The 14,030-nt window shown below is 44.8% G+C and overlaps 3 protein-coding genes across 3 annotated transcripts; all 3 read right to left on the bottom strand.

Annotated features, from left to right (window-relative positions):
* Nucleotides 1–1,003: 1,003 nt before the first annotated feature.
* On the bottom strand, nucleotides 1,004–2,696 carry LOC120665309. The gene has a single exon (XM_039944845.1). It carries the CDS (start codon nucleotides 1,657–1,659, stop codon nucleotides 1,231–1,233), a length of 429 nt encoding a protein of 142 aa, XP_039800779.1. The 5' UTR covers nucleotides 1,660–2,696; the 3' UTR covers nucleotides 1,004–1,230.
* A 5,069-nt stretch (nucleotides 2,697–7,765) lies between these two features.
* Nucleotides 7,766–8,450, bottom strand: LOC120695887. Its single transcript, XM_039979099.1, has one exon. The coding sequence runs from the start codon at nucleotides 8,345–8,347 to the stop codon at nucleotides 7,919–7,921; it is 429 nt and encodes a 142-aa protein (XP_039835033.1). The 5' UTR covers nucleotides 8,348–8,450; the 3' UTR covers nucleotides 7,766–7,918.
* A 4,650-nt stretch (nucleotides 8,451–13,100) lies between these two features.
* LOC120695886 lies at nucleotides 13,101–13,774 on the bottom strand. Its single transcript, XM_039979098.1, has one exon. The coding sequence runs from the start codon at nucleotides 13,695–13,697 to the stop codon at nucleotides 13,269–13,271; it is 429 nt and encodes a 142-aa protein (XP_039835032.1). The 5' UTR covers nucleotides 13,698–13,774; the 3' UTR covers nucleotides 13,101–13,268.
* Nucleotides 13,775–14,030: the final 256 nt, after the last annotated feature.

The following is a 14,030-nucleotide window of genomic DNA, read 5'->3' as shown; positions in this document are numbered from 1 at the left end:
TGGTTTCTCCCCCATCCTCTACCGTCGGAGTGCCAGCCGGCCGCAGCAGCCCCGCTGCTCGGCTCCTACCTGGCAGCCGCGCGCGCCTCGCCGGCTCCCGTGCACGCCGCGCCCTGCTGCGCCACTGCTGCCCGCCCGTGCACGCCGCGCCTGGCAACACCCAGATCCTCTATTGGCCTGCGCCACCACGCCCCGCGCGTTGCACCGCCGCTCTGCCGCGTCTTGATTTGGAGGCGCGTCTTCTTCTTGCAGGCTCACAGTTCTTTCCCTTTGCCCCAGCTGCCTTATCCGGCCAAATTGCAGCAACACCACCACCAGCAAGCCACGAACCCATTTGAGCATGCGCCGCCGCGGAACTCCCTGCTCTGGCCGCCCAGGAGCCTGGCTTGGAGGTGAATCGTGCTCAGGAGGGCATGGTGGTGCTGTTGGCGTTGCAGATTGGCGTGAAGACGAGTTAGCAAGGTGGGTCGCCATGTACAGCACTTTGGTTGGCCGCCAGTGATGGTGTGCACGGGGTTAGAACTTAGAAGAATAGAAGGTCTTAGCGAGGGTGAGGAGTGGCCTAGGAGATTCAGCGAAGCGCGGTGGAGCTCCCTGGCATGCTTGTTGGGGTCGAGACACCATGGCCGCCGTGCCGTGCCGTAGGGCAGCGTGGAGGGGATCCGCGAGCTCCTCGACGGCGGCGCCGACCCCAACTTCCGCGACTCCGATGGCCGCACGACGCTGCACATCGCCGCGTGGGAGGGATTCGCCGAGGTCGTCGAGCTCCTCCTCCAGCGCGGCGCGGAGGACGCCGTCGGCACCTGCAGCGGTGGCTGGGCACTGTGGGCACGCGCACCTGGCGTCGGGGTGAGCCGGGAGGAAGGGAGAAGATTAGGGTAATTTGGTCACAAAATGTTTATAAACATGTCGAATGGGTGCATAATGACATATTTCGAATAAATGTGAAATTATAATGGCATACTCCTGATTTCGCAAATAGTAATAGTATATTTCAGAAACATAACAATTGCAATGGCATAGATCTAATTAATCCCAAAAAAAAGACAGAGAGGAAAAATCTGCAAGATACAAACTCCATATTGGTAGTAGTAAACATACTTGTACATGTATAGTTCCAACACAAAAGAAAGACAGACAGATATTGCATCAAACATAAGTAGCACCATCAACATAGATAGAAGGATTATGCAACCGGCATCGTTTCTAGTTAATTAACTGAATCTGTGTTCACTGCCCGAGTGCAAAGGCAGTGGCGTCAAAGCTATCAGAGAGGCCAGTGCCGGTCTTGAAGGTGACCTTCTCCGGCGAGGCCGCAGGAACATAGACCTCAACAACGCTGAGCCAGAGCATCAGCTCCTTGGTCTTGACGCCAGTGATCTTCCGCAGCCTCCCCTTCTCAGCAAATGCCGTCACCTCAGCTGCGTAGGACACAGTCTGTTTGATCTTCTTGAAGGTGTGCTCCACCTTCTTCTTCCCCTGCACCAGCCACATGAACCCTGTGGAGCGATTGTACCCAAACTCCTGGATGTCCTCCATTGGCAGGAGGCCCTTTGGGAGCCCGAGCTCTTCCAGCAGCTCGATGGACTTCTTTCTGCAGATGGCGTCTCCGGTGACAACCTCTGCGCCGGAGCGGTGGCTCTCAATTTGGGAAGCCATTGGAGTTTTGCTAATTGCTAGAAAAGGTTGCTGACCTGGGAATGTACTGTGTTGCACTTGTATTGTATGCAAATGAGTTGAGCTTGTTGTGATGAAACTTGAGGAAATGGAGGCGCGTTTATATAGAGGTCTCAAGGCCTGCTCTGGTGTTACTTAATTCTGAAACTGGATGGAATTTGGCTAGTCTTATTCAGAGGCAAAGCTAAGAAATGGACTCCTGACCCTCGTAGGCAATAGCACACAGCTGCACAGGTAGCCAGGGCTGACTTGTGACCAGCAAGCATGCTCTGACGCACAAAATCACTGACCAAGTTAAGAGACGCACAACTAGTTCAGTGTCCAGTGCAGACTGCAGACGAAAAAGTCTTGCAGTTAGCACACCACGACCAAGTCAGAAGTCTACAACGGGGGAGCCAGAGATGACCGTCGGACACATAGAATCCTTCGAAACCAGGTGAGAAATTCCATGCCGTATCATGTGTCTGGGTTCTCAGATGAGCCACAGTCCCAGATTGCTTTCGATTCTGCGAAGGACACATCCAACGGTAATTTAGCAAATTTCAGGTTGTTCAACAATTTTTATGAAACCCACACTTAAATTATGTAGGGATAAAATGGAGAATGTAAAGATTAACGTTTTTATTTTGATGAATCAATGAGGGGCTCAGTAATCTCAGGGAACATTTGGTTTCGTTAAAGCAATATTACAAGATCAATCGCCTGACTCGCATTACAAGCTAGGCTGACATTGATCAGGCTACAAACGGTTGCAACCCAAACAGGGGAGGAAAGGGATGTACAAGGCTCCGTAAGGCAAACGCACTGACCAAAAAAAAAAAAGGAGAAGCCCCAACAGCCAACACTCATGTTTAAATTTGAAATTTGAAACTTGCTCCAAGCTAGGTTGCCGGTGCCACTTCCGTGGAAGCATGGCGACACAACACGTCGTAGCATTGCTGTTCTTTTCCCGTCTAACTTGGAGGTTTGTTTTGAAGCCTTCACGTGAAGCCACCCAAAATTCTAGGTGGTCACTCTAACAAAATATAGAAATCCTAAAAATTCTCATAAAAATCAGAAACATCTAGCCACCATCAATCCGACAACTCTAATCTAATCATAATAGTTATTGAATCTGTTATCTTTTCTAATAAATTATCAACCTCTGCCATTATGAAAATAGATTAAAGTAACCCCCTAAACATGTATTTAAATTACCCACTTCTGCGATTATAAAAAAAACTAAAGTAACATCTAATCTTCATGTAAATTACCCACCTATGCTATTATAAAAATAATGGAAATAACCCCCTAAATCTGCATATAAATTATTCAATTATATAATTATTAAATGTTAAAATAATCCCTAAATATGAATCTAAATTATATAATTATAATAAAATATTAGAGTGCATCAATATAAAATACTAAATGACTATTCTTTTGTTATTAATATATTATTTATGTTATCATTTATATTAAAATACTGCTCATGATATGTGTCACCATGTATTCATTTATGATGAAAGAGATAAGAATACCAATTTACAAACAAATGGTTTAGTTAAATATATATCAAACACTTTGGAGGCGTGACACAAAATTAAACCTATTGCAACTAGATAATGACAAATATATATATGTTAGAATATTTAATATATGAAAGAGGACATGAGATAGATAATTATAATTATTTTTTAAAAGCTTTATTTTTATATTAATTCTAATCAGCCTGCACGGGATAACGGATGATAGGCTAGTTCCACAAATCACTTCAGCATTGCATCGCCCTCTGCCGTGCTGCACGGCACCTTGCCAAATTTTAATTTCTTAAGCTTCTTCGTGGCCATATTAAATGGATGAAATTGTTTTCATTGAAAGCAGAATAGCAGATGTACTGGAGTACAGATGGTTACTGATCAAACAACACAACGGAGTGCTAACAGCTTAAAGGCAACCCAATGGAGACTTGGCACGAATGAACAAGCTAACAAATCGAAGAGAGAAACTATCCCTTAAACAAAACAGGAGTACGACACTAAAGGCCGACAAACAAAGACCAGCAACAATCGCTCAAATGCTAAAAGTGTTGACTTATACATTCAAAACAAATCAAATTTAATATCCTGCAGACTATGAAGATGAATTCAACAGAAGCGTCGGAACCCCCGTAGGGGCGGCCCTTCGGGTCTTGCTATGCCTATCTTCTCTTTCTTTTTGTCATCACTTGAACCTAAAAGCCTGATAATGATCATCTTAACAATCATATTAGTCCAAGTGTTGTGTTGTCATTCGATCACCAAAATCACTCGAAATGGCATAAATGGTGCCATGTTCGTTACACTAGCTAGCGCACTCGAGAGTTCAGGACACAGCAACTGGTTCTGCTGTTGCATCTTTTTTCGTACCTGGTTGTATCCAGATCAAATGAAGCAGGCAAGAAATGTATGGTTCAAACAATGGAACACGTCTGTGAATTATTTATGCCACTAATACACATCGATTCTAAATATTTCAGAGTTCAGAACATGTGAACAGATTCTGAATATTTTAGGCCAATGGTGGTTCTCACTTCTCCTAGCATGGACTGCAAGCACGACTTCTGAATATCTTTGGCTTTCCATTTTCCTTTCTTTTATCCTGTTTGTTTTCAATTATTTCATGTTTATTAGCCGAAATGCAGGAAAAATCATTGAAGCCACCAATGCTCTGCCTCAGTCCACAAACATATAGCAGTTAAAACTGACGTCAAGATCATAGTAATGAGATAATTCAGTTCACAAGCATATCTATGATGAAATAAATAGCCAGAGAACACAACTATTGAGTACCACACAATGGTGGAGGTTCTGCATCCATTCAGATACACAGGCGATGCGGAGTTGCACTACCTCCTTTCCGATCCAGTGATTGATGTGTCAGCTGGGTTAGTCAAGATCAATGGAGCAGACGTAAAGCTAATGATGAATGCTCATGCTAAAGCAGGGATTCTTTAGCGAACAAATTGGAGTCTCCGGACTTATGGCGTCTCCCAGAGGATTCTTAAATGCTTATGTTGTGGTTTCATTTTTGAGAACCGAGATTTTGTTTACCAATTGAAGACTTGGGCTGTGTTTCTTCATTTTCGTTTTTTGTTAGATGAGACTGGTAGGAAATTTGTTTATTATTAAGTTGCTTGTTAAGTTGAGAGATTTGTTTGTTCAATAGGAACAAGGCTTTCAACATTTCACTTCAGCTGTACATTATGATTACTGCTGCAGCAGGACCAGAAAACTATCGGCAGCCTACATGAGTTGTATGAGAAACTGAGTGCTTAATATCACTCACTGCTGCAACATGTTTCAATTTTCCAATCAGGACAAATGTAGCAATGACCATAACATCACTCATAGAAGACCAGAAATGGAAATTATACAAATCCCAGTCGAAGATCTCGGTGTTCTCCTTGATCCTCTCCTGAGCTAGGTGACTGCGACGCCGCCGAGGATTATGATGCTGCCGTTGCCACTGATGTACACCCCGCCGCCCAGCCTCACCGATTTCTGGACGACGCACTGGGTGTTGAGGTTGCCCACGCCGCGGAGGTCCCCGGCGCCGGCGGCAGCGCGAGGGGCGGAGGTGGCGTGTAGTCGTGGAACGTGAGGATCAAGTACACCTCCGCGCTGTCCGCCTCCCCCCGATTGAAACCCCCTGGTCTAGGACCCAGACCCCCCGATGTGACGGCGAAGAGCGCGAGGAGGAGGAAGCCGCCGGCTGGAGGAACGCACGTCGGCTGCTGGACGAACAACAAATCGAAACCCTATTCGTCGACAGACTATAGTCCACCAAATCACCTTCTTCAACTATACTACTCCAGATATTATTCCAACTTATATCGATTTACTATCTTACCCTTGATTAAATAAAATAACTTCGAAAATAGAATTATCACATTTATTTTTTTTAAAGTTGGGCCCACTAATTTAATAAGCATACGGTGTCTATGGGCCCACCATTAAATATGCATTTAATGCTTATAAGTGCCTGTCTTTTTATGCCTCTTCATGCTTATCAATTCTCAACCATTAGATCGAGCCTCGTGAGCCATCCATTCCCCCCTACCATTGTAAAAAAGTTGAACGGTTGCAACCAAACAGGGGAGGAAAGGGACGCGTACAGGGCTCCGTAAGGCAAACGCACTGACAAAAAAAAAGTAGAGAAGCCCCAACAGGCAACACTCAAGTTTGAATTTGAAATTTGAAACTTGCTCCAAGCTTTGCTAGTGCTTCTTCCGAGAAAGCATGGCAACACAACACATCGTAGCATTTCTGTTCTTTTCCCGTCTAACTTCTTGTATCCATCTTACTAATTACTAATTGGAGGTTTGTTTTGAAGTCTTCGTGTGAAGCCACCTAGAATTTTAAGTAGGCGCTCTAAAAAAATAGAGAAATTTCAGAAATTCTCATAAAAATAAAAAACATCCGTTGTCAATCCGACAACTCTAATTTAATCATAATATTTATTGAATTTGTTATCTTTTCTAATAAATTATCTACCTCTGCATTATAAAAATAGATTAAAGTAACCCCTTAAATATGTATCTAAATTACCCACCTCGGCCATTATTAAAAAATCAAAAGTAACTCCTAATCTTCATGTAAATTACCCACCTATGTTATTATAAAAATAATACAAAAAACCCCCTAAATCTGCATATAAATCATCCAATTATATCATTATTAAAAGTTAAAGTAAACCCTAAATCTGAATCTAAAATATATAATTATAACAAATATTAAAGTGCATCAATATAAAATTCTGAATTACTTTTTTCTGTTATTAATATACTATTTATGTTATTATTTATATTAAAATACTGTCCACAATATGTCTCACCATATATTCATGTATGATAGAAGAGATAATAATATCAATTCATAAATAAGGTTCAATTAAATATGGAGGTGTGATGCAAAATTAAATCTATTGCAACTAAATAATGACAAATATGTATGTGTTAGAATATTTAATAGATAAAAGAGGATGTGAGATAGATATTTATAATTATTTTTTATAAGCTTTATTTTTATATTAATTCTAATTAGCCCGTGCGGGAGAACACATTGATAGGCTAGTTCCACAAATCACTCCACCATTGCATCACCCTCTGCCGTGCTGCACGACACCCTTTCTTATTAAGCTTCTTCCTGGCCATATATTTTTAAATGGAAGAAATTGTTTTCATTGAAAGCAGAATAGCAGATGTACTGGAGTACACATGGTTACTGATCAAGCAAGACAACGGAGTGCTAACAGCTTAAAGGCAACCCAATGGACTTGGCACGAATGAACAAGCTAACAAATCGAAGAGAGAAACTATCCCTTAAACAAAACAGGGGTACGACACTAGGCCAACAAACAAAGACCAGCAACAATCGCACAAATGCTAAAAAGTGTTGACTTGTACATTCAAAACAAATCAAATTAAATATCCTGCAGACTATGAAGATGAATTCAACGGAAGTGTGCTGTCATGCTATGTACATATAAAACAAGAAGCAATGCTCTTCTGATAAATTGACATCAAGGGTTGACCTGAAAACATACACAAAAATATGTAAGGCTGAAAACGCCATCCCAGGGCTGCTATCTGGACTAGAACCAACAAGCAACCAGTTCATCACATATCATGAGAATATACTTATCTATGGCTCTATACTATGCTTTTTTCTGTCAAAACCTCTATATTGTTCAGAGGATATGTATTGGTTACGTGCTAGATAGAGTGTACTTGGTAGCAAGAAATTTGCAACAAGTATCGGCTATACTCATCACCAATACATTGCAGGGTTCCTCATGACAGGGGCTTTTGCTCATGGAGCTATTTTTTCCATTAGAGATTACAATCTGGAACAGAATGAAGATAATGGAAACCCTCGGTTATATGGGAGTTCAATAATGTTGTTATCCTTTCATGACTATGCTCCAACTTGTGATGCACTGATGATGGACCATAAAAAATTATGCAAATATCCTCCCACATAATCGTCATAAGGATTATAGTGATAAAATGCGACTCCCACAAGGGCCAGATTTGAGAGAAATTTGTAATAAGAGAGAACAGCATTCATACGAACTGAATTCAGGTTGCAAGAAGAAAACTTCAAGATACAACTCACACGGGCAACTGTAGGAACATACTTATACATTCGCCTTTTGCAACACAAAAGAAAGGAAGATATAGATATTGCATCATTTCTGGTTGATCCAACTGACTCCATGTTTACTCCCCAAGCGCAAAGGCAGCGGCGTCAAAGCTATCGGAGAGGCCAGTGCCCGTCTTGAAGGTGACCTTCTCCGGCGAGGCCTCGGGAACATAGACCTCAACAACGCTGAGCCACAGCATCAGCTCCTTGGTCTTGACGCCAGTGATCTTCCGCAGCTTCCCCTTCTCAGCAAATGCCGTCACCTCAGCTGCGTAGGAGACGGTCTGTTTGATCTTCTTGAAAGTGTGTTCCACCTTCTTCTTCCCCTGCACCAGCCACATGAACCCCGTGGCCCGGTTGTACCCAAACTCCTGGATGTCCTCCATGGGCAGGAGGCCCTTGGGGAGGCCGAGCTCTTCCAGAAGCTCGATGGACTTCTTCCTGCAGACGGCGTCTCCGGTGACAACCTCCGCGCCGGAGCGGTGGCTCTCAATTTGGGACGCCATTGGAGCTTTGCTAGCAAGTGGTTCTAACCTGGGAATTAGGCTGTCTGGTACTCTGTAGTATGCCAAATTGCTAATGGGTTGAGTTTGTTGTGATGAAACTTGAGGAAATGGAGGCACGTTTATATAGAGGTCTCAAGGCCTGCTATGGTGTTACTTAATTCTGAAACTGGATGGAATTTGGCTGGTCTTATTCTGTTTTTTTTTGAGCAGGGAAACATGCACTCCCATTATACACCGTCTCCATGCTTATCGCCGGAGACCAGATCAGATACAAAGTCTGGTGCCTGACTCAAAAACTCATATGAGCCAGGAATTACAATATTCGCACCATATACAGCAAGTCTGTCTGCCACTTTGTTACAGGTCCTAGGACAAACAGAGATCATATAAAAAGAAAAATCATTGATCAAAAGATCTCTAATCTGCCTAAATAAAGATCCATTTGCACTACGATCAAGCTCCTTTGTAGTTAGTGCTTTGCCCAGATTAGCTGCATCCGTTTCCAGGATAATACGCGACATGCCAAGTTGAGCTGCCCTCTGCACGGCATGCAGTGCGGCAAGAGCTTCAGCTTGAAAGACATCGAAAACACGAATTATGCTCCCAGCTCCACCATCCAAGAAATCTCCTTCACTATTTCGCGCTACATAACCCCAGCCACCACTCCTCATTTTGGGATCAAAGGAAGCATCAATATTCAGTTTATAATAGTCAGCAGGGGGAGCTTTCCACTTCATTTGTGTCTTCTGCTTCTCTTGTTTTTGTTGGCTGTCAAGCTTCTTGAACTCCATCAAGAAGTACGTAACTGCAAAGCTAAGAAATGGACTCCTGACCCTCGTAGGCAATAACACACAGCTGCACAGGTAGCCAGATCTGACTTGTGACCAGCAAGCCTGCATGCTCTGACGCACAAAATCACTGACTTAGTCAAGAGACGCACAACTGCTTCAGTGTCTAGTGCAGACTGCAGACAAAAAAGTCTTGCCGTTAGCCCGACACGACCAAGTCAGAAGTCTATAACTGGACAGCCAGAGATGACCGTCGGACACATTATCTCCTCCGAAACCAGGTGAGAAATTCCATGCTTTATCATGTCTCTGAGTTCTCAGATGAGCCACAGTCCCAGATTGCTTGCGAAGGACACATACAACGGTAATTTAGCGAATTTAACAACTACAGCCAAAAGAGTTACAAGAGTTCTTAGACTCTAGATCTCAAATGAGGAATTTCACAAATATAAGAATAAAAAGCAATAAAACAAAGAAAAAATCTAGAAGACTAAGCTTCAATCTTCTTCGTTGTCGCTTCAATCTTGCAATGTTTTCATGTGGTATCAATCCATCATATCACTCGCCTGCTTAGAAGCTTGATGTCCGGATGATCCGTTGCTTGCCCTTTTCAATCCATATACTTGCACATGAGTGCCGAAACATTCCCCTTGAGCCGATCCCTACCGGGATGATGTGCGAACTCCAAGGCGACACCACCAGGGAGGATACGATGCTTTACGCCGCTGTCACCCGCCTAGATTGTCCAGGCAAAGTTTCCTCCAGAGAATCCACAAGGTGAGGAGGTGGCACCTTCGACGACGCTTTCAACAAAGGTTGCGGCACCCGAGGGTGTCGCTGTCGTCGGCTCCAACAGACATTGGCCGAGGCTTTCGCCCAGTGCCGCCAAGTTCACCCCTGCACGTCACCCAGGCAGTGACCAGCACTGCGAAAACTAAGGAGCACCACCACCGCCAACCACGGCGCCGAGGGGGGCGACAGCCCAGTCCCGCCGAGACCCCTCCAGCGAGCGGTGGCGTCGCGGTCTGGAGCCAGCAGAGGTGAATGGTCCCGAGATGCCGCGCGGCCGGCCACCCCTACGAGAGCAGCGCCGCAGTTTGCCAGGACCCCCCACGGGGAGCCACACCATTGCTGCCGCCGCCACCGTAGATGACGCCGCTCCATGAACCCTACGGCCCCGAGGTGCCGCGGCCGCAGAACGTCGCACCCCTCCACGGGGACCCGCCACCCGGACCAGAAGTGTCGCGCTGTTGACCGTCGGCCCCCCGCCACGGAGGGCCTCACCAGGCGCAACGCCGGCAGGGAGGCACGGGCCGCAGCGCAGCAGGCCGCCGATGACCCCGCCACGGGGAGCTACCACGCGCCGCAGCCGCCGCCAATGCTGCTGTCGCCGTCACCCACGAAATCAAATCTAGATCTGGGAGTGGGAGGATTGGAGAGAGAGCAGAGGAGGCCTCGCCGCCGCCATCCTCGCGTCCGCACGGACTTCCGGCGGCATGCTCAAGCAGCGGCGAGGTCAAGGAGTGGCGGAGGAGACGGCCGAGTGCGGTGGCGAGGATCCGCCCGAGCGGGCGATGCGGGGGCGACGCTTTGTTTCTGAAAAGACCTCTGTTATATGTCCTTTGCTGTGCCAAGTCACTTAAATTATGTAGGGATAAAATGTAGAATGTAAACAATAGCGTTTTTTAATTAATCAATGAGGGGCTCAGTAATTACCCTCAAAAAAATGAGGGGCTCAGTAATCTCAGGTAACATTTGGTTTCGTCAAAGCAATATTACAAGATCAATCAACCGACTCGCATTACAGGCTAGGCTGACATTGATCAGGCTACAAACGGTTGCAACCCAAACTGGGGAGGAAAGGGACGTACAGGGCTCCGTAAGGCAAACGCACTGACAAAAAATGTAGAGAAGCCCCAACAGGCAATACTCAAGTTTGAATTTGAAATTTGAAACTTGCTCCAAGCTTTGCTAGTGCTTCTTCCGAGAAAGCATGGCGACACAACACATCGTAGCATTTCTGTTCTTTTCCGAGGTTTGTTTTGAAGTTTTCGTGTGAAGCCACATAGAATTTTAAGTGGGCGCTCTAAAAAATAGAGAAATTTCAGAAATTCTCATAAAAATAAAAAACATCCGGCTATCAATCCGACAACTCTAATTTAATCATAATATTTATTGGTTTTGTTATCTTTTTTTTGCGAACGAGATATAACTTGCATTAGATAAGTGATAGCACAATACATCCCATTTTAACAGAAAGGACCCTGAGTAAAAAGGAAATTACAACAAGACCCCTACTGTGCATCTTCCTCCTCCGATCGAACTGGCATCTCTTACATCCTCGTCTCCAGATTGCGCGTTGCAGAAACGAACCACCAAACTGACCAAGCCAAATCAAAGAACGGACTCCACGCATAAGAAAGCTGCAAGAGATTCTCATTGAAAGAACTTCAGCAGTCAGTCTCTTCGATCTGGAAACACCTTCCCAATCTTCCACTACTCCAAAGAGAGTGAACCACCCAAGCCTAGAAACCGCAACACACGCCTCCAGAAACATCAAAAAGAGAACCAGCAAGACCAAAGAAGAAAGAAGACAAACTCCTGTACAAGATTCGCCCAGATCCGGAGCTCCAACTTGGTCTTCGAATCCGACGAACCCCAACCTCACAAGCCCATCGCCGGCACCGGAGTGATTGACGACGAGGCGGAGAGAGGGCCGGAGGACCTTATTCCACAGTACCAACGACGCCTCCACCTTGCGACCAGCGGCGGGAAACACAACCCTAAACCTAGAGGGACCTAAGCTACGCCGCTGAGGAGAGACCCAGCCGTTCCCCTCACATCCGAGGCCAACGAGGCCGTCAGAGGCGAAGAAGAACGGCGGCCTCGCCGGCGGAAGCACGAATCACACCCTTTCGCCTCTCTGAACAGTGGCCGCTAGCCTGCTGGGAGAGGTTTTGAGAGAACTTGGTTTTGTTATCTTTTTTCTAATAAATTATCCACCTCTGCTATTATAAAAATAGACTAAAGTAATCTTCTAAATATGTATCTAAATTATCCATCCCGGCCATTATTAAAAAAAATCAAAAGTAACTCCTAATCTTCATGTAAATTACTCACCTATGCTATTATAAAAATAATACAAATCGAAGACAACGGAGTGCTAACAGCTTAAAGGCAACCCAATGGAGACTTGGCACGAATGAACAAGCTAACAAATCGAAGAGAGAAACTATCCCTTAAACAAAAAGGGGTACGACACTAAAGGCCAACAAACAAAGACCAGTAACAATCGCACAAATGCTAAAAGTGTTGACTTGTACCTTCAAAACAAATCAAATTAAATATCCTGCAGACTATGAAGATGAATTCAACAGAAGTATGCTGTCATGCTGTATACATATAAAACAAGAAGCAAGGCTCCTCATATAAAATGACATCAAGGGTTGACCTGAAAACATACACAAAAATGTAAGGCTGAAAACGCCATCCCAGGGCTGCTATCTGGACTAGAACCAACAAGCAACCAGTTCATCACATATCATGAAAATATATTTATCTATGGCTCTATACTATGCTTTTTTTTTTGTCAAAACCTCTATTTTGGTCAGAGGATATGTATTAGTTACGTGCTAGATAGAGTGTACTTGGTAGCAAGAAATTTGTAACAAGTATCAGCTATACACATCACCAATACATTGCAGGGTTCATCATGATAGGGGCTTTTGCTCATGGAGCTATTTTTTCATTAGGGATTACAATCTGGAACAGAATGAAGATAATGGGAACCCTCGGCTATAGGGGAGTTAAATAATGTTGTTATCCTTTCATGACTATGCTCCGACTTGTGATATGGACTGATGGACTATAAAAAAATATGCAAATATCCTCCCACATAATCTTCATAATGGTTAAAGTGATAAAATACGATTCCCACAAAGGCCAGATTTGAGAGAAATTTGTAATAAGAGACAACAACATTCATGCGAACTGAATTCAGGTTGCAAGAAAACTTCAAGATACAATTCACACGGGCAACTGTAGGAACATACTTATACATTCGCCTTGGCAACACAAAAGAAAGAAAGATATAGACGTTGCATCATTTCTGGTTGATCCAACTGACTCAATGTTTACTCCCCAAGCGCAAAGGCAGTGGCGTCAAAGCTATCGGAGAGGCCAGTGCCGGTCTTGAAGGTGACCTTCTCCGGCGAGGCCTCGGGAACATAGACCTCGACAACGCTGAGCCAGAGCATGAGCTCCTTGGTCTTGACGCCAGTGATCTTCCGCAGCTTCCCCTTCTCAGCAAATGCCGTCACCTCAGCTGCGTAGGAGACGGTCTGTTTGATCTTCTTGAAGGTGTGTTCCACCTTCTTCTTCCCCTGCACCAGCCACATGAACCCCGTGGCCCGGTTGTACCCAAACTCCTGTATGTCCTCCATGGGCAGGAGGCCCTTGGGGAGGCCGAGCTCTTCCAGAAGCTCGATGGACTTCTTCCTGCAGATGGCGTCTCCGGTGACAACCTCCGCGCCGGAGCGGTGGCTCTCAATTTGGGACGCCATTGGAGCTTTGCTAGCAAGTGGTTCTAACTTGGGAATTAGGCTGTCTGGTACTCTGTAGTATGCCAAATTGCTAATGGGTTGAGTTTGTTGTGATGAAACTTGAGGAAATGGAGGCACGTTTATATAGAGGTCTCAAGGCCTGCTATGGTGTTACTTAATTCTGAAACTGGATGGAATTTGGCTGGTCTTATTCTGTTATTCAGAGGCAAAGCTAAGAAATGGACTCCTGACCCTCGTAGGCAATAGCACACAGCTGCACAGGTAGCCAGATCTGACTTGTGACCAGCAAGCATGCATGCTCTGACGCACAAAATCACTGACTTAGTCAAGAGA

Source organism: Panicum virgatum, chromosome 2K (genome assembly GCF_016808335.1).
Source record: "Panicum virgatum strain AP13 chromosome 2K, P.virgatum_v5, whole genome shotgun sequence".
In the NCBI taxonomy this organism is placed as follows: domain Eukaryota; kingdom Viridiplantae; phylum Streptophyta; class Magnoliopsida; order Poales; family Poaceae; genus Panicum; species Panicum virgatum.
This window is presented reverse-complemented; position numbering and strand designations above follow the sequence as displayed.